This window comes from Phocoena sinus, chromosome 20, assembly GCF_008692025.1.
Source record: "Phocoena sinus isolate mPhoSin1 chromosome 20, mPhoSin1.pri, whole genome shotgun sequence".
Lineage (NCBI taxonomy): Eukaryota > Metazoa > Chordata > Mammalia > Artiodactyla > Phocoenidae > Phocoena > Phocoena sinus.
In genome coordinates, this window is record NC_045782.1 from 53,386,219 (window position 1) to 53,403,385 (window position 17,167).

Consider the following 17,167-nt stretch of genomic DNA (forward strand, 5'->3'; position numbering starts at 1 on the left):
CACTGCGCAGCCGCGGGTGGGCGGTACCACGGCGGCTGCGACATGGGGGGGCGCGGATCAGACGCCGGAAGTAGAGGTGGTACGGGTCCCACAGAGGGGTACTCATCGCCGGCCGCTTCCACCGGAGCCGCGGTGAGAGCCAAGGCCCGAGGGTGTGGGCGTGGCGGCCGCCGGAACACAACACCCTCTGTTTTCTCTCTTCGCGGAGTGGCGCCGCGTCGCTCGCCTCCATCAGCTAACATGAGCGAGCGCCTCCGCCCCAGGTGAGACCGCAGGGGACCCTCTTCCTTTCCAGCCCCTCGCCGGTTGCTGTGTCTTGGCGGTTGGAGCCGAGGGGGCGCGTGACGCGGGGTCCGAGCAAGCGTGGGCCCGGCAGGTCTCCATCTGGGTGCTTTGCAGTCCGGGGGAGGAGGGGAGCGGGATGCACGGGTGATCGGGTACCTGGTCCCTGGGGGCGCCGAAGGAGTGACTCCCCAAGGCCCAGGTTTCTCTCGACCCCATCTTTTCCCCCCATCTTTCCCTATTTGGAAGGAAGTCTGATCGGTCCCGGAAGAGAGACGATGGCCCTAAAGCTTCCCTGTCCTAAATTTAGGAGGGTAGGGGGATGGGAGGAATGTCTGATCTTCGAGAGGAGCCCCTAGGGCGTCTGTGAGAGGACGGGGCGGGGAGCTGGTCTCCCCAAGGTCAGAAAGAAGGCTTGGGCTTAACTCCGCAGCAGGAAAGGGTTAGGTTAGACCGAAGAACTTGTGTCCTGGGCGGTTGTGAACACAGAAGGGCCGAGGACCTAAAGTGGCTTGTGGATTCTTTCTCGGCTGTAGCATTAAGAACAGGCAGGATTCTAAACTGTTTGGATGCGGAGCCGTTTGACTCGGAAGGCGGGAGGTAGGATTATATCGTGATGCACTACTTTTTCTCCGAGCCTAGGCCCGGGTCTTAATTTAGGGGGTGTTATGATTCCTTGAGCCGGACGGAGGACAGTCCAGACCAAGCTGCGAGTTTTCTTTTTCTTTTTTTCCCCTTATTTCCCCCTGTAAACAGGTGGGGAGGAGAAAGTTGGGATTGTACCCCAGAATGAAGAGGATCGGCTTTATTCGAAATTAGAAAATTCCCTCATCCTGGAGTTTGAACTGAAAACTGTAGATCAGCAAGTTCAGTCTTCCATATTTGTGATGAGGAAAGAGATTTAGAGAGCTCAGTGGGTCTTTCTAGGTTCACTGCTCTTTTCCTTTATTCTGTAAAATCTCAGTAAGCCTTAAGTGAATAAGATAGGATTGCCTTGGTAGATTATGCTGGATCTTTTCTTGTCTTTCTGTGTTTCCATTGGCTTTGAATGTAATTAACAGTCTTTCCACAAGGACCCTACTCTGGAGCATGGTAAATTCATGGCAATGAGATTCTCATAAGCACCCTGAAGTTATTTGGGCCAATAGCGAAAATCTAGGTTCTCCAAACTTCTGCATATTGACTTGGGTCATGCAGTGAGTGGGGCATAAAGCCTCTATTTGTATATTAAAGAAGAGTGGACTAAATTTGAAATTAGGGGCCAGGTGTACCACCTTGCTACTGGAATTAGTCACAGGATGCTTAGGTACAGTAAGCCTGATCTAACTGCCATTTTTTTCCTTCCCAAACCCAGTTCGTACTTCCAGTAGTCCCTTGGGATGTCTCACATATCTGAAAAAGTCGAAATATTTCTTAGCAAAATATTTCTTTTATTCTGTGCTATACACGGGTAATCTGAGTGTGTTTATACTAGTAACAGATTCTTTTTGTCTAGTTCACACAATCTCAACATGGTAACTTCTTTACTATAAAAGAAGTCATTTGATTTGGCAGGGGTTTCTCTGCACCGGTGTGTCGTGGAGTATGATGGACCAGCTCCAGCTGTCTTAGCATCTCCAAGTCAGTTCTGGTCTCTGGATCTGTTTCCTCAGCTTTAAGATGAAGGGTTGGTCTAAGACGGTGGTTTTTCAAACTGCAAGAGGGGTAGGTTTGTGGGAGGGAGGCTTCTACTTTAAAACAGATCCTTTATCTCTTATGGAAATAGAGGGATTTTTTTTTTGGTAGGACGAAAGAGTTCTGTTACTTTTTTTAAAAAAAATTGAAAACCACTAGTCTCCGTACTCTAGGATTTCTTCTATGCTTGATCTCTAGGAGATGACAGGAAGATTGGAGAGAAACGAAATGAGGAAAAGTGATGTATTTCTGCCATCCTTAGAAGTAACAGGTGGTAAACAATAATCTGTAACTAGATGGCTAGGGAGAATGTAATCAGTTATAGGGTGGCTGCTCAAGCTATAACCTGGTCTATGGCATTAATGTTAAAAGTTACAATCTGACTGATTGTGTGGATGGGGTTAAGCATGAAGCTGTAGTTTTGACAATTATTAATGATGTTGTTGAAAGAGAAATGTTTCAAGGATGAAATCTGCAAAGAGCTTAGGAAAAGGAGAATGAAGAAGAGGTAAGGCTCCTCCTCAATCTAGTGCCGCGCGAAGAAGAGGACTCCCAGGGGGCCGAAGAGATGATTCTGGCACCTGGAGAAATCAACTGATTCTGAGGCAGGGATATTTCATGAGACTTTCCCAGAGATTAATTGAAATCTTCAAAACCAGCCTATCCTCTTGACATTCATAGTCTTGTCGCTAGAAAGATGTATCTTATCCCCCATTATAAAAGAGGAAATTGGCAAGATTTGGTCAGGCTCAGGAGTTTGGTTAGAGTGACTCTGCAGCCCAGGCACAATCAGCTGTTGGCAGACTGATAAAGGAGGAGTTTGGGGACCAACACGCTGTCATTTGAGGAGTTTCTCTTTGCGCGTCAGCTGGCCTTCCATCAGGCAGTGTGCTTTGTAAGTGGTCATATTAGAACGAACGTAGCAATTTCTTGGTTCAAGTAGCACATCCATTTAATGATGATTCAAACCTGATATTTACCTAGTTTTTAACCTCCAGTACTTCAGGATGAGATCTAATCCCCTAAGAGAAAGATAAGGAGATCTTATTTTATAAACAACTGAGTCTTAGAATGAGGTAAATGGTGTAGCCCTCTGCAGGTTGGTTAATGCTTTATCAGAACCGCACACCCATTATTTATCACTCCAAGCCTAAACTATCCATACTCGTTCATTAATAATGTTAGATGTATTCACAAGTACAGAGGATTGAGCTTGGGGTGATAACTTAAATTTTCTCCGATGTCCAGACCTCAACTCAGAGCCTTAGGGTTAAGGGCCTACCACAGTAAGCCACCCTACTCACATAGAAAGTATAACTGTATAGAAGGTACTGTATGTTCAAATTCAGTACTTTCCAAAAAGCTCTTTTACCCTCTAGCTATAGAAACTTGAACCCTGAAGAGATTTCATTATAATAGATTGTGCTGCTTTGTATAAATTGGCCTCTAGCCAGCACTGCCCAGTAGAACTTTCTACAGTGGTAGGAACATCCTATATCTGTGCGGTCCCATACAGTCGCCACTAGCTATGGGTAGCCACTGAGCGCTGAAAGTGTAGCCAGCGTGATCGAGGAACTGGGTTTCAAATTTTATTTAATCTTAATTAATTTAAATTAACAAATATATCTCGTGGCTACTGTATTGGACAGCACAGTTCCATGTAATTTGACTTAAAATTATACCTCCTTTAATTTATTTCTGATTTCTAACTGGGGTTTGGAAGTCCTGATAGCACTTGATTCTTGCATAGAAAACATACAAATTTTGTCTTTCTTGTACATCTCAAAACACTTGACTGAGAAATATGTGTGATTTTTCTTGAAACCTGGACATTTTAAGTGGCTGGTGCTACAATCGCACAGTAACAACCTGGTGAAGTAACTTCTCGTAATACCAGGTGGTGTGGCCGGAATAATCAAGTTAACGTGTCCAAGAGCAGCCTTTCCAGTGATTGTCCAGAAAAGTAATTTAATATGTTAGTGGGCAGAGAGGTTTCGTGTTAATGTGATAATTGGGGAAAACTCAGGGCTGAAAGAAAATGAAAGATTAGAGGCGACCAGAACCTCTCATGCTCTTCCTGTGTAGCACCATTTTTATAAGGATTTTAGGTGTAAATAGGCAAAGGCAGTCACTCCTGTCTTAGATGTTGTCATACGGACAGGAGTTAAATTAGGTAACTTGGAATCGTAGCTTCAGGAGATGTAGGAAAAGATCACATTAATTAGGTGGCGTTTGAGAGCTTAGTCCTTAATGTCTTCCTGATCTTATTTGTTCCCAGCAGGCATTTCAAATTGTCAAGCTTTTTTTTTAGAAATGAGTTTTACTAATTTAAGCTCGACCATACTGCTGCTCTTTTATATTTTTGTTCTTCGTGCCTGGCGACGGTGTACTTCTAACTTTTTTTTACCTATTGGGATATCATGTGATGATTTATCTTTTTTTAGGCGAGAGGGCAAATTTATATGTTGTCATGGTTTACAGTTTGAAGTGTCCAGAAGGTCAGTTGTTGATTTTTTTTTTTTTTTCCTCCTTGTGATTTAATTTCAGGAAAAGGAGAAGGAATGGCAGTGAAGAAGACCACCATCTCCCCCCACAGACCAAAAGGAGTAGCAGGAACCCTGTCTTTCACGATTCCTGGGACACAGAGGTAGGAAGTGTGGTCCAGAGTATCTGCTGTTTTCATTGCTTGAGCTAAATAACCCAGTTACTTCCATGTAATTAAAATTTTTTTGTATAAAGAAAAGTGATCTTATTTGATTGCAGTGTTTTTAACCTCTTTTTTTTTGAGTCATGGCCTTTTTTTTTTTTTTTTTGCGGTACAGAATACAGAAGCCAGCTTATTGTCTAATCATTTCTAAACATTAATTGTCCTTAAGACAAGTATATTTTGCTGCTTCCATGTCTCTTAAAGATAAGCTTCCCATGTTTTTAAGAGAAACCGTACAAGCATTCGGAATATATAATGTATGTGTATGCGAAGTCCTATTTTTAATTGTGTTTATGTTTTCATTATGTTGTTCTGAAAAGAGCACCTGTGGGAAGCAGAGTGGAGTGGGGGAGAGGGGAAAGGGGAAAGTTCAAACTTCGGTTTGAGCTTTGGCTTCCTGGGCGCTGCAGTATGCCTCCGGTGCACTTGAGCACCTGGTCTGCAGTGGGGCAAGGAAGCTGACACTGAAGGGATGCTGCTATTAAATTACGCACCTAAAGACTTGACCCTCAACAGTTGTCACCCTAAGAGAGAAACTCCTCAGTGGCAAAGATTCCTAAGCCCTAGTCTCATCACTTAAAGCAGAATTCCATAGATCACAGTTCTTCCACAGCCAAAGTAATTTGTATTTTAATTAGTTCTCAGTAATAGGATTTGACCTATATCCAGTCTTTACCAGACATCCAAAGTAATTCCCTCAGGGAGAAAAAAAATCAGTAACTGTCATGTAGCAGTTGATGCACCGGTGCAGACTAGATCCTTTTACATGGAGACTTAAATTTCTATAGCTTTTATCCTCCCTTTTAAATCTTCCTATCACCTTTTTTTTTCTTTGTTTTTTTTTTTTCTCCCTTAAGATTAACAGAAAAGTAATTGAGCTTTTGGTTAAACTAGGGAATCTCTTTTTTCTTTGGAAGAAAACCAAAGATTAGAGGCTGCCATGAACATCTAATGATAAAACTAACAGAATTGAGTCTCCATTATTCTTTTGAGTTATAAGACTATTCATTAAAAAGAGTATGCGGTGATTACTTTCACGGTATCACCCTGAATATTTCTTTTTTTTTTTTTTTTTGCGGTACGCGGGCCTCTCACTGTTGTGGTCTCTCCCGTTGCGGAGCGCAGGCTCAGTGGCCATGGCTCACGGGCCCAGCCGCTCCACGGCATGTGGGATCTTCCTGGACTGGGGCATGAACCCGTGTACCCTGCATCGGCAGGCGGACTCTCAACCACTGCGCCACCAGGGAAGCCCCTGAATATTTCTTTACTTGTGTCTGTATGTCAGTCCTGCTATATGATGTTTGCATTAGTTCAAAGGTACAGTAGATCTTTTTTGTATTGATCTTTTTTCCCTATATCTACAATTTTGATGTTTGAGAACAGGAGTATAAATTGTCATTTTTTAAAAAATCAAACATTTCTGATCTCTTATTTTGAGTAATACTCCTTAGTATTACTGTTTTGGTTTGTTTTAATTGCTGTTTGTAGAGAATGACCTTCACTCCCTAATACCTTTCTTCTTCTCACAGAAGAAAATGGTGTATTGTTATTCAACCTGTGGGTTCACGTGTCTGGTTCTTACTTGTCCAAAGAAATTCAGTGGTTAAACCACTCTGTAATCATTAGTCTGAAGGATGGACTGGATTGCCCTTGTAATAAGTAACAGTCAATACAGGTACTTTTTACCTGTCACGGTAATCTGAACTCACCATTAGATCCCTCACAGGCGGTCACGACCCTCCGACCCTCCGTTTCAGCACATTTACCGGCATCTGGTGCTGTCGAGTAATGAGTCTTTTTTTTTTTTTTTTAATTTTTATTGGAGTATAGTTCATTTACAATGTTGTGTTAGTTTCTGCTATACAGCAAAGTGATTCAGTTGTACATACACATATATCCACTTCTTAAAAATTCTGTTCCCATGTAGGTCATTAGAGTATTGAGTATAGTTCCCTGTGCTATACAGTAGATTCTTATTAGTTATCCCTTTTATATATAGTAGTGTGTTTATGTCAACCCCAGTCTCCCAATTTCTCCCTCCCCCTCCCCTCGAGTAATGAGTCTGAGTGAACCCAGGGAGAACTAGAGCAGCAAAAGGCAGGGGAAAACTTTAAAATGGAAAGTTAAGTACTGAATAATTGAATCGTGACCACTGGAGTAGATCATTATGTTTATAGCATAAAAATATCCAGTTTAGGGACATTTGGCTGCTTGTTGACAATTGTGTATAAAGGGGGAAATAATAAAACACGTCATTACTAGTGGATTCTTAATTTTATTAATTTACATGACAAAGTGTATTGTTAATGAAAACGGTATCTTTTAATTCTAAGGTAGGGCCAACGGGGTAAGTTTCCTTAAGAGACTAAGTTAAGAGGAGCCATTTCCTGTGTCTTTATTTTATTATTATTTTTAAAAAATTTATTTATTTACTTAATTTTGGCTGTGTTGGGTCTTCGTTGCTGCACGTGGGCTTTCTCTAGTTGTCGTGAGCGAGGGCCACTCTTCGTCGTGGTGTGCAGGCTTCTCATTGCAGAGGCTTGTCTTGTTGCGGAGCACGGGATCTAGGCGCGTGGGCCTCAGTAGTTGCAGCACGTAAGCTCGGTAGTTGTGGCTCGCGGGCTGTAGAGCGCAGGCTCAATAGTTGTGGCGCACGGGCTTAGTTGCTCCACGGCATGTGGGATCTTCCCGGACCAGGGCTCAAACCCATGTCCCCTGCATTGGCAGGCGGATTCTTAACCACTGCGCCACCAGGGAAGCCCCTCCTATGTCTTTCTTGAGATACTTAAGTTTAGAATTTTTTTCTTGTAACATAAAGAACTTTCATTTGGAAGTTTATTTTCATTGTAAGAGAGATTTAAAACTGTTATTTATAATTAATTTCCAGAACTCACCTTTTTCTCCTAAATGTGATAACATTGGCAAGTACTGGGAAATAAGACACGAGGTGTTTGAATTGTTTCCAACTGTGCCACAAGTAAGTCATGTGTATCTGTAAAATGGAGATAGTATGGGCCTCTTTTTCCTAGATTCTAGGAAGCTGAAGAATGTGAACTGAAGAATGTGAACCGACTTGCCAGAGGAGTTATGTAAAGAGAAACTTTGTACATTTTCTTCCTGTCAGTTTGGTGGTTATTATGATCTCTACTTTTCAGATGGAAAAATTGGGGCACAGAACAATAAAGTCCCTTGCCCAAAGATACATAGCTGGTGAGAGGCAGACTGGGGAGCCCCAGAGTCCGAGTGTGAGCTACGGGCTCCTGCCCACGGTGTGTGCCGCCTCCCAGAAGACAGATCGGAAGCTCTGAGGGACTTTGCTACATATACCCAGGGCCACTAGGTTCTAGACTTCTCTTGAATCATAGGAACAGAGAAGAATAATTTTCCTCCCTCTATCTTTTAGCTGGAAAATATTTTTCTGAGTAAATGCTATGACATGGTATTAGCTGGAAAGCAGTTTTAGATTTCTAGCTACAAAAAGTAAGGAAATTGGGGTATAGTGGTTTTTTTCATAACTCGAATCTGTGTTTGCATTGAAGATCTTGAATTTTAACTCCAGTGACTTAGGTTTAATGCCTTGTGAGCTTTAGGATACTGGTTTTTAAATTGAGATATAATTTACAGGTATAGGAATAAAAAAGTTTTTTGAAAGGCATTCTAGATGATTCCTGGTAGTTAATGTCTAAGGCAGGTTCGTTTTTCTCTCTGGTGAGCAAGGAGTGAAGTGATTTGTCACTCTGCATCTTCCTGTTGGGTCCTTTACAAAGGTAGCTCCATTCCCTGACCTCAGACAGTTATTGGATGGGTAAAAACTAGCTAGATTTAACTTATTTAAATCCATTTTCTTAGGCTGGCCGTTTTGGTTTGAATTGTAGCTTCACTTGTAGGAATAATGCTCTTTATTTTGAGCTTGAATATCTACAAATTACATTAGACACTTCCAGTAAATCTGGCTTCTGGTATGCAGGTATATGCCTTACAAGAAGTACTGTTACCTGAGTGAACAAAAGCAGTACCTTTTTCAAATACAAAGACCCCAACTTTTTAAAAATACCTTTAACTTACCAAGACCGTTTTGATTTTTTAGATCACTACGAAGTAACAGCAAGTAGAGAGCGAGAAGATGTGGAAGTAAAACAGAGGTGGCTTAATTGGAACAGCCTCTGTCTTTTTTCTTGTTTCTACTAGAAGGGAAAATCTTTGATGGCATAACTCTAAAATCCCAAGGGTATTCTTAGTTGGTGTGTAGAGGCATGACAGATAAAAATATTACAGAACCAGGGGAAGCCATGTATCATTAAAATTAGGATTCTATAAATCCATTTGTTTTAACTGATAAGAATTGGCAGTATGTTAGGTGATTTTTTTTTTTAAAGCACTGAATTTAGATGACCCTGGGGATATTTTGCATAATTTTTACAGAAGGTATTTTAACACTCTTTGTTTTTGTTCATTCTCATCATTAATCTGTCCTAGTAGTAGGACCAGCCTAACAGACAAAACTGTTTTGGCAGATTCTGGGGTAAGGTGTTAAGGTTGTGTGTTTAAAACCCTGTAGCAAATTAACTCTGAAATTAACTTCTCAAAAGGTCCGTTCAAATGCAGGAACAGTCCTTTCAAAAGTTAACCCGATTTGTAGTGTCCGTCTTTAGAAACTTTGCTCACAGTTCAAGTCCTTGAAATATTTGTAATATGTTGCATCAACTCACAGCAAGAAAAGCCACCCCAAGCAGTTTCATATTGAACCTGAATGTTATCTGTTTAGTAATGAGAATACATACATGTTTTTAGGCAGAAACTTCAAACAGATGATGTGGTCCAATTTTATCTTGTAAGGATATGCCATTTACTCATTGACACAGAAAAGTGACCACCTGTGTTTTCTTCCCTTGCACATTTAGAAAGTGGTTTTAATTAGCCCACTGACTGCATTTGGAGTCTTATGGTCTCACTGGTATTAGCAGACCTGGAGCTCTCTTAAATCACTGGGCGCTTTGGAAGCACAGAGTTTTACATTAGAAGCTCTGATAGACTTGGCTAGGATCATCCCTTGCACTTAATTCAGATTCTGCAGTGGCCTTAGGGTGAACTTCATTCTGACTCCAGGGATGGACTGTGTAATACAACGAGCAAGATTTCTTTTTTCATTTGAGGCTCATGTAAATTTAAAAGCACCACTGGATGGGGAGATGGATGTGAGGGGAAGCTGGGGCTTGAAAGAAAATAAAATACGCTGTTGATCTGCTTTTCTAACTAACAGAAAGCATTCAGCTCTAGGTAATAAGTGTACACATATACTCTGGCTTTCTTTTTATGAAGCAGACTCAGTAACAATCCCACCTGGGGGACTTCCTAAAGGTTATTAGTAGAAAGTGTCTTTAGAGCTATTTTGTTTCTACCATGGGTATAAATGGGCTCTCTCTTAAACTGACTTCACACCCTGGGAAAATAAAATTCAGGGCAGGCCTAGCTGAGGGGTCAGGAGCTCTGTATGATTTGACCCCTTGGGACTAAGATGAACTTCAGCTTGTCCGCCCTCTGCTCCATGATTTATGTGTATTCCTTCTGCTACAGGCAGTGCGCGTTCTTCTGCCTTTATCTGCTCTACCTTCTCTCAAGACTCCTGAAAGCTCTTTCTAATACTTCTCCCTTCTCTTCATCTCTGCCCCCCAAACAGTCTGATACAGAGAGGCTCCACTAAGCAGGGGAAATACAATTTTTTCCGTCTCGAGTTTTTTGGTTTTATAAGACAAAACGATTTACTTCTTCATACATCTTAAGGCTCTGATAGAGACTTAAAATTTGGTTTTATGCTTTTAGGGTTAAAAGGAAATAATGGTCTTTCCTTTATCCTACAAAGTTAGACCACTTTGATGGCTGACAGCGTTAAGACCCATTTCAGTAACTTTCAAACTTTTTGACCCGGTCCCACAGAAATGCCATATTTTGTGACCCAGTACGTACCAAATATACTTGTGCATCACAAGAGAAGTTTCACAGAACAGTCACCCTTAGCACGTTGCACTGCTTGCTTTTATTCTGCTGGTTGCTGCTTGGCCATCCGTAGATGGTGAGATATTCCCTAAAGCCCCTCGATAATGCCAAGAGCCATCTGAGTGGGGTGAAAATAGGAACCAGTGCACCTTTGAAAGAGATGTATTGTTCTTACCTTTAATGACAGTAGGGTGTAATGTTTTATGTGTATTAAGATAACGTGTAAAGTGCGCTCACCCAGATTCCCAGGTTCCGTATAGGTTCTCTCTTCTTAGTCTAAGAGCATCATCGGCCTGCTGTCTGCTACAGTCAGCTGACGCAGTTTAGGGGTTCTTAAGCTGTCACGGGAGGCAAACAGCCTTCCTAAAATCTTACTGACAGTGTCAGTGTTTTCTTTAAGTCTCAGTCTTGAAGCTACGAGTGACTGGAGACCTTACTCTCTTTTGTAGTAGCACTCTTTAGTTCTCTTACTCATGACTGTATTTTGCCCTCAGAAGAAGTATTTTTCGTAGAAGCTATAGAAAATAAAGTTTTTTTTAAAAGTAGGAGGTCCAAATTCTAAATATTTTGGCATGTATATCCTTCCAGAATATTTTTGGTGTACATATATGTATACATTAAAGAAAACACTTTAAAAACCAGTGGACCTACTATACGTTGTTTTGTAACCTATAAAAAAGATGTTAAAGATCTCTTTCTACCTTGGTGTATGTACCTCTCTTATCCTCACTGTTACCAGCAGAATAGAATTTCATCGTTATGGATTATAATTCCTGTATTACACTTTATATACATATACCATAGTTTAACCAGTTTCCCTATTTTTATTTTATTATTTTTAAAAATACATTTATTTATTTTATTTTACTTTTGGCTGTGTTGGGTCTTAGTTGCTGTGCGCGGGCTTTCTCTAGTTGCTGCGAGCGGGGGCTACTCTTCGTTGTGGTGCGCGGGCTTCTCACTGCGGTGGTTTCTCTTGTTGCGGAGCATGGGCTCTAGGCACGCAGGCCTCAGTAGTTGCAGCACGCGGGCTCAGTAGTTGTGGCTCGCGGGCTCTAGAGCGCAGGCTCAGAGGTTGTGGTGCATGGGCTTAGTTGCTCCGCGGCATGTGGGATCTTCCCACACCAGGGCTCGAACCCGTGTCCCCTGCATTGGCAGGTGGATTCTTAACCACTGCGCCACTAGGGAAGTTGCAGTTTCCCTATTTTTAGACATTTAGGTTGTTTCCCATTTTTAGCTATTATAACAGGGCCACACTAAACAGTTTTATACGTGTCTTTAAAAATCTGAGTTACAAGATACTTAAAATGGACTAGAAATTGCAGGTGTATTTGTCTCCCTCTCTCTCCTTTTTAACAGTTATTGTACAGCAATCTTTTTTAACCTGTTTATTTTAAAGAATTTTTATCTTTTCTCAGAATAGTGTCACCTTTGCTGTTACAGTGTGAAGTAAATATAATTTGAGACGGAAACTTGACTTACTAGAAACTGATTCTAGTTCTTGCCTTAATTTTCAGACAGTACCTGTAACGAGAAACAGGAAAGAAAACAGACTGAGAGGAGACAGAGTGCTCTGTGCTGTGGGCCTCCTACCCAGTGTGGTGACCTGCTTGTCACCGAGTAGCGGCCTTGCCGGCTGTGCCAGTGGCAGTTCTAGCTGATTCTGTGCTAGGTTAGGGGAGGCTTTTATGGAACACAGCTTTTGTTTTGAATTGTTTTGAATTGGCTTTCACTTAAGTCTTTAAGTAAATGTAATCGCTGCTGCTGTTAACCCTGCCACCTGACCTTATTCAGCCCATTATCATGCTTTCATCAGTTTTTTTTTTAAGAAGATAGATAGGTTGTCTCCTGCTACCTGGGGGCAGTGGGCTAAGTGACCTGTTAAGTGTAAGTGCCTCCAGATGACCTATGGACCATGATAATTCTTGGTTAAGTGTTAAGACTGGATGCCTTTCGTGAACATTGCTTTCTTTGCCATTTTAGATAAGTTTATTTATGTACGTATTGTTTATGTACATATTGTTAGGTATAACTTTTGATCAAAAAAATGGATAGAACTAGTATTTTAAGAATCATTTTTAAAGTATCTATGTAGAAACAACATTTTATTTATACATTTACTTTTATAATGAAAATAGATAATAACCACATTGCAAAAAGTTGCAGTAAAGGGTAGAAAAAATCACTAACTATAACCCCTCCGTTTTGACCTAACTACTATGACCTGCTTCTTGGCAGTCTTTTCCCTTACATGTAGATTTCACACGGTCGTAAGCAGGCATTTCAAAACCAGTGTTTTTGTATAAACGAATATAAATTTAGAAGTATCAAAGGGTAAAATCGTAAAAAGTTATACACCAGCTCATTAACCTCTAGAATTCTAAATGTCTCACGCATTGGTTCCTTCCAGCACAACATTGTGCTGAGTTGTAAACAGAGAGGTGCGCTGTTAATCAAGCTTTTGGGGCTGCCACTTATTAGACATAGCCAAAGACTGTAATTCGGAAAAGGATCCATCCTTACATTGCCTTCCCTTTGAAGATCCTCGCATCGGAAGGAAGGAGATTTCTGAGAGTGACTCTTACCAGGGCACTCTGAGTAGCCTCTTCAAGATGACTAAGACACCAAGTGACATTCGGGGCATTAAACAGAAAGTTGGGCACGTGTGCACATGCGTACACATAGCGAACTGCAGAAATGCTAATGTAACTCTACAAGAAGTATATTCAAGTCTTTCAGGACAGTACAAACTACTAGGTATAAAATAAAGCTACAACACAGGGAGTAGAGCGAATATTTTATAATAACTATAAATGAGGTATATAACCTTTAGAAATCGTGAATCAGCATATTGCACGCCTGTAACTTGTATTGTACGGCAACTATACTGCAGTTAAAAAAAAAGTCTTTCAGGCTATGTGTTCTGCCTTCAGAGGGTACGGTTTTGTGCCCATGAGATGATAACCACAAAGTTGTCAAAATTTTCACTTGTGCCCAGAAGCCACCTTACTTGTTACGAGGGCACCTGTTTCATACCCTGTACCAAAGACTGATGCTTCCCTTTGGAGGCTGAGAACTCCCTTCTGTGATTAGTGGAAATGATAGGAACGCGTGGTAAAAGCACGCAGGGAAGATGCGTAAAGGAATTAAGATGTAGTGGAAGGGATTTGTGGTCGGAGGGCCCACGCTGGAGTCCGGGACCCTGCCTCTTCCTGGGGGGGGGGGGTGTGTTGGGTCATCACCCCACTTGACTTCGCGGGTAGGTGTGAGGACAGAATGAAGTATCTTAGTGAAAATGCTTTGTAAACTCTAAAGCCCAGTGTGTGTTCTCATGCTGATCCTCCTCAAACTGAGTAGGAAAACAGTCCTCAAGAGGGTATTTGAGGTTAACGCCCATTAAGCTTCTAAGACCCTGAACAGCCTAACTGTGATGCCGTGTCTTTTCCCCCCGTTCCAGTCTTCAAGCAGTGACAGTGGCGGGAGCAGCGGCAGCAGCAGCAGCATCAACAGCCCGGACCGGGCCAGCGCGCCGGAGAGCGGCTCAAGCCACCCCACCGCCCGGTCCAGCCCCCACGGCCCGCAGCCCGCGCCCGTGCCGTCCGCGCTGTGCCAAAGCCCGTACTTCCACATCAACCAGACCCTGAAGGAGGCCCACTTTCACAGCCTGCAGCACCGAGGACGGCCTCCCACATGATGTGCCGGCACTTTCTTGCCTTCTGTGAAGGGACCGCGCTGCGCAGATTTGATATTTCAACTTAACGATGTTTTAAAAAAAATTGCACAAAAAGATGCCTGTTGGCTTTTCAGTCTATATTTGAAATAACAGGTTAACAGGCCGTTGTTTACTTGTGGTTTTGCTGCACTATTGCGATTTCAAAGGGGCTTTGAAGCAGTTTTTTATAGGATTCTTTTGAGGGTGGGTATGAAATCCAGGGCAAGTCAACAGTAGGAGGAACTCTCATCTGCGTGTTGAATCCATAGTTTGTCCAAGTCAGACTGGTTTCCAGATCTGTCACTTAGAAATTCTACTTTCTGTAAAAAGGCCTTTTCATTTTGCGGGATCTTCAATTTTTTAAATTCAATAAACTAGTAAAGAGTATCTACTTTCCATGAAAAAACCTAAGTTTTTTTCCAAAACATAGAAAGCTTGATTCAGTCTTGCACTGAAATTGCCATACTACCTCTTAGTATGTAGGTGTCCTGTTGAAAGTACTCTGTCCTCTGTGACAGGAGAACCACCAGATTGCAGTCAGACTGTATGATAAAGTCAGCACCCGCCCTGATAACCGTCCTCTCTCTGTTATATATTTGTATTTCCAGAGAGAAGGTCTCTCAGACCCTTGGATCCCCAGATAAACTTGTTACCGTTATTCCTCCAGAGCCTACATCTCAGACTTAGAAAACACTGCTCAGTTCGGACAGTCAAGGAATAGGTAAATGACTTTGTCTTATTCACAGACTTGTCCAGCAGCAGCCTGTGTGTGCTCTCTGATAATTCCGCCTTGTAGTGTCGAGAATTAAGGCGCTGGTGAAGGCTGACACAGTGTAAGCTCTCTGAGCTGGTGTCTGAAGTCACAAGTGTTGTGCAACTATTGGACAAGGATTCACTTCATGCTTAAGGTAACCCCCAATGGGAACCAGGGGGCCCCATCCCACCACGGCAACTGGAAAGACTGGTGTGGCTTAGAAACGAATGAGCAGAGGCACTTCTAGAAGAAATAATGCAGGAGTATTTATTTAGAGAGACGGATTGTCCCGTGTCACTTGGTCATACTAGAGAGCCACCCTAGTTTGAACAGTGAGGGCGCAGACGAGTCTTCCTCCTCGGTGACAAGCTGTCTGAACAAGGAGCCGGCGTGCGTCGGGTCATCTGCTCGGGAGAGTGCCGGGGGGACAGCAGCCTGCCGCTGTACGTAGAGGAAAGTGCCTTAGCGTCTACTGGACCCCCGGCCTGCTCGCCCTCCACTCCGCTTGGGGTCCACACGGCACACACAGCAGATCTGAGAAGCACGGACAGCTCTAGAAGGGCACTCTGCTCTTAGACCAGATTGGGAAAGGACACGGGCAGAACGAGATTTTAGTACGTGACGGAAGTAAAATCTGAAGCTGAGGACTGTAGGAAGAGGGTAAACGTGTACCTTCTCTCCATGGTTTGTTCCTCTCATGCGGGTAGAGCTGAAAGGTCAGTTACTTGAAGCAGAAACGGAGAGTTGTGAGGGAAAGGTACAGCACAGGCCTGGGCTTACAGAGTGGGAGGCTTGTGCAAAAACTTTTTTTTTTTTTCCACTACCATCTCCCAAGTTTTAAAACCAGATGTTTGACGGAGGATTTTGGATCTTACTGGGTTTGATGGCAGGGAATATGGAAAGGATACCTGGCGAATATTTTGTCTAATCAGAAAGCAAACAAGGATTAAATGCTGGAAGGAGGCAAGCTGTTGGAGCTCTCAGACACATGCGTACACAACACACTTCAGAAATACCCAGGAGGACTCCCGCAGGCTTAACGGATGGCAGCCTACTGAAACAAAACGTGTGTTAACAAGAACATGTAAACTTGAGAAAGCACATTTCCTTGTATTTCCCACCCGACTAAAAGAAATGAGAGGTGAAACCATCACTGGAACAAAGCAATTGTTTTTCCAAGTAAGTACAGTCGTAGTGCAGGGTTAGCAGTTAACTCTCTTACCCTATTAAACACAAGCAGTGTTCTCCATCCCGTCCTGCATATCTGCTACAGCCTTGGCAGCCTGAGATACATTTCTATCATGAGGCTACTTGATAGTGTCAGTGGGCATCTCTTAAAACCTCTATTAGCTCAAGCGAGTAACACCGTGTACTTCTGTATTGCGCCGCCATTAAAAGCAGCACTAGTGCATCCTGTCATCTGGTTCTTTATTGGTTATCGAAAGGGGTGGTTTGGTGGGAGACGGGGCAGGATCGATGGGGGTGAACATCTCGTCTGCGCACTAACCTGGGCTCTGGTTTCGATGCTTCTGCCGGCTGATTTGGCCTTTCGAGGGCTCGTCATGCTCAGTGGAAGAAGTCCAAACCTCCAAGACAAGATGAGGGCATTTCAGTAGAAGGACCAGGAAGCTTTGGGGCCCCAGCAGGAACCACTCAGAATCATTACCTGATCTGACTCGATGCTAGTGGCAGTACGTTATGGGCTTCCTGGGAGCTGAACGTACTGCTTCTGGGGGTGAAGTGATTCTCTGTAGCCGTCACCAATCCAAAGAGAACCTGCCAGACGAGAGACGGGGCACAGTAACAGGCTGGGTGTTGGTACTGTCCGCTTAAAAGGAAATTCTGTCAGTAATCAGTCACTACTTTGTTTCTAACCATCCTTTTGGGGAAATGCTCTTTTGAGTGTGTTCGTGCTCCAAGATTACTTTCATCACTGCCCACAGGTCAGAATCTCCCAGTCCAATGGCTCTTTGTATTCCTCTCTCTGAGGCCTGGATAAAACCTGAATAGTCCTTATTCACAACTAAAGGGGTCATCCCGGGGT

The 17,167-nt window shown here is 42.8% G+C and overlaps 2 protein-coding genes across 8 annotated transcripts in view; one reads left to right on the forward strand and one right to left on the reverse strand.

Annotated features, from left to right (window-relative positions):
• FAM104A (family with sequence similarity 104 member A) lies at positions 1-16,534 on the forward strand. The gene is made up of 3 exons (XM_032618021.1): positions 1-263; positions 4,504-4,603; positions 14,115-16,534. Exons 1-3 carry the CDS (start codon positions 43-45, stop codon positions 14,349-14,351), a joined length of 558 nt encoding a protein of 185 aa, XP_032473912.1. The 5' UTR covers positions 1-42; the 3' UTR covers positions 14,352-16,534.
• COG1 (component of oligomeric golgi complex 1) overlaps positions 15,367-17,167 on the reverse strand; it is a 13,237-nt gene continuing 11,436 nt past the window's right edge. The window contains exons 12-15 of one of the 7 annotated variants that reach the window (XM_032617994.1): positions 16,790-16,899; positions 16,631-16,709; positions 16,140-16,174; positions 15,367-15,564 (exon numbers count right to left, since the gene is read on the reverse strand). In XM_032617994.1, coding sequence (XP_032473885.1) covers positions 16,160-16,174; positions 16,631-16,709; positions 16,790-16,899 — 204 coding nt within the window. In that variant the 3' untranslated portion in view covers positions 15,367-15,564; positions 16,140-16,159. Of the gene's footprint in view, positions 16,407-16,630; positions 16,710-16,789; positions 16,900-17,167 lie in introns of all 7 variants that reach the window. The other 6 variants (XM_032617991.1, XM_032617990.1, XM_032617995.1 and 3 more) reach the window with 6 other exon arrangements.

Bases quoted from the DNA above. Each gene is read 5' to 3' on its own strand.
- FAM104A (XM_032618021.1), top strand. From the start codon at position 43: ATGGGGGGGCGCGGATCAGACGCCGGAAGTAGAGGTGGTACGGGTCCC. The intron at 264-4,503 runs GTGAGACCGCAG...ATTTAATTTCAG, and splicing joins AGCGAGCGCCTCCGCCCCAG to GAAAAGGAGAAGGAATGGCA. The intron at 4,604-14,114 runs GTAGGAAGTGTG...CCCCCGTTCCAG, and splicing joins ACGATTCCTGGGACACAGAG to TCTTCAAGCAGTGACAGTGG.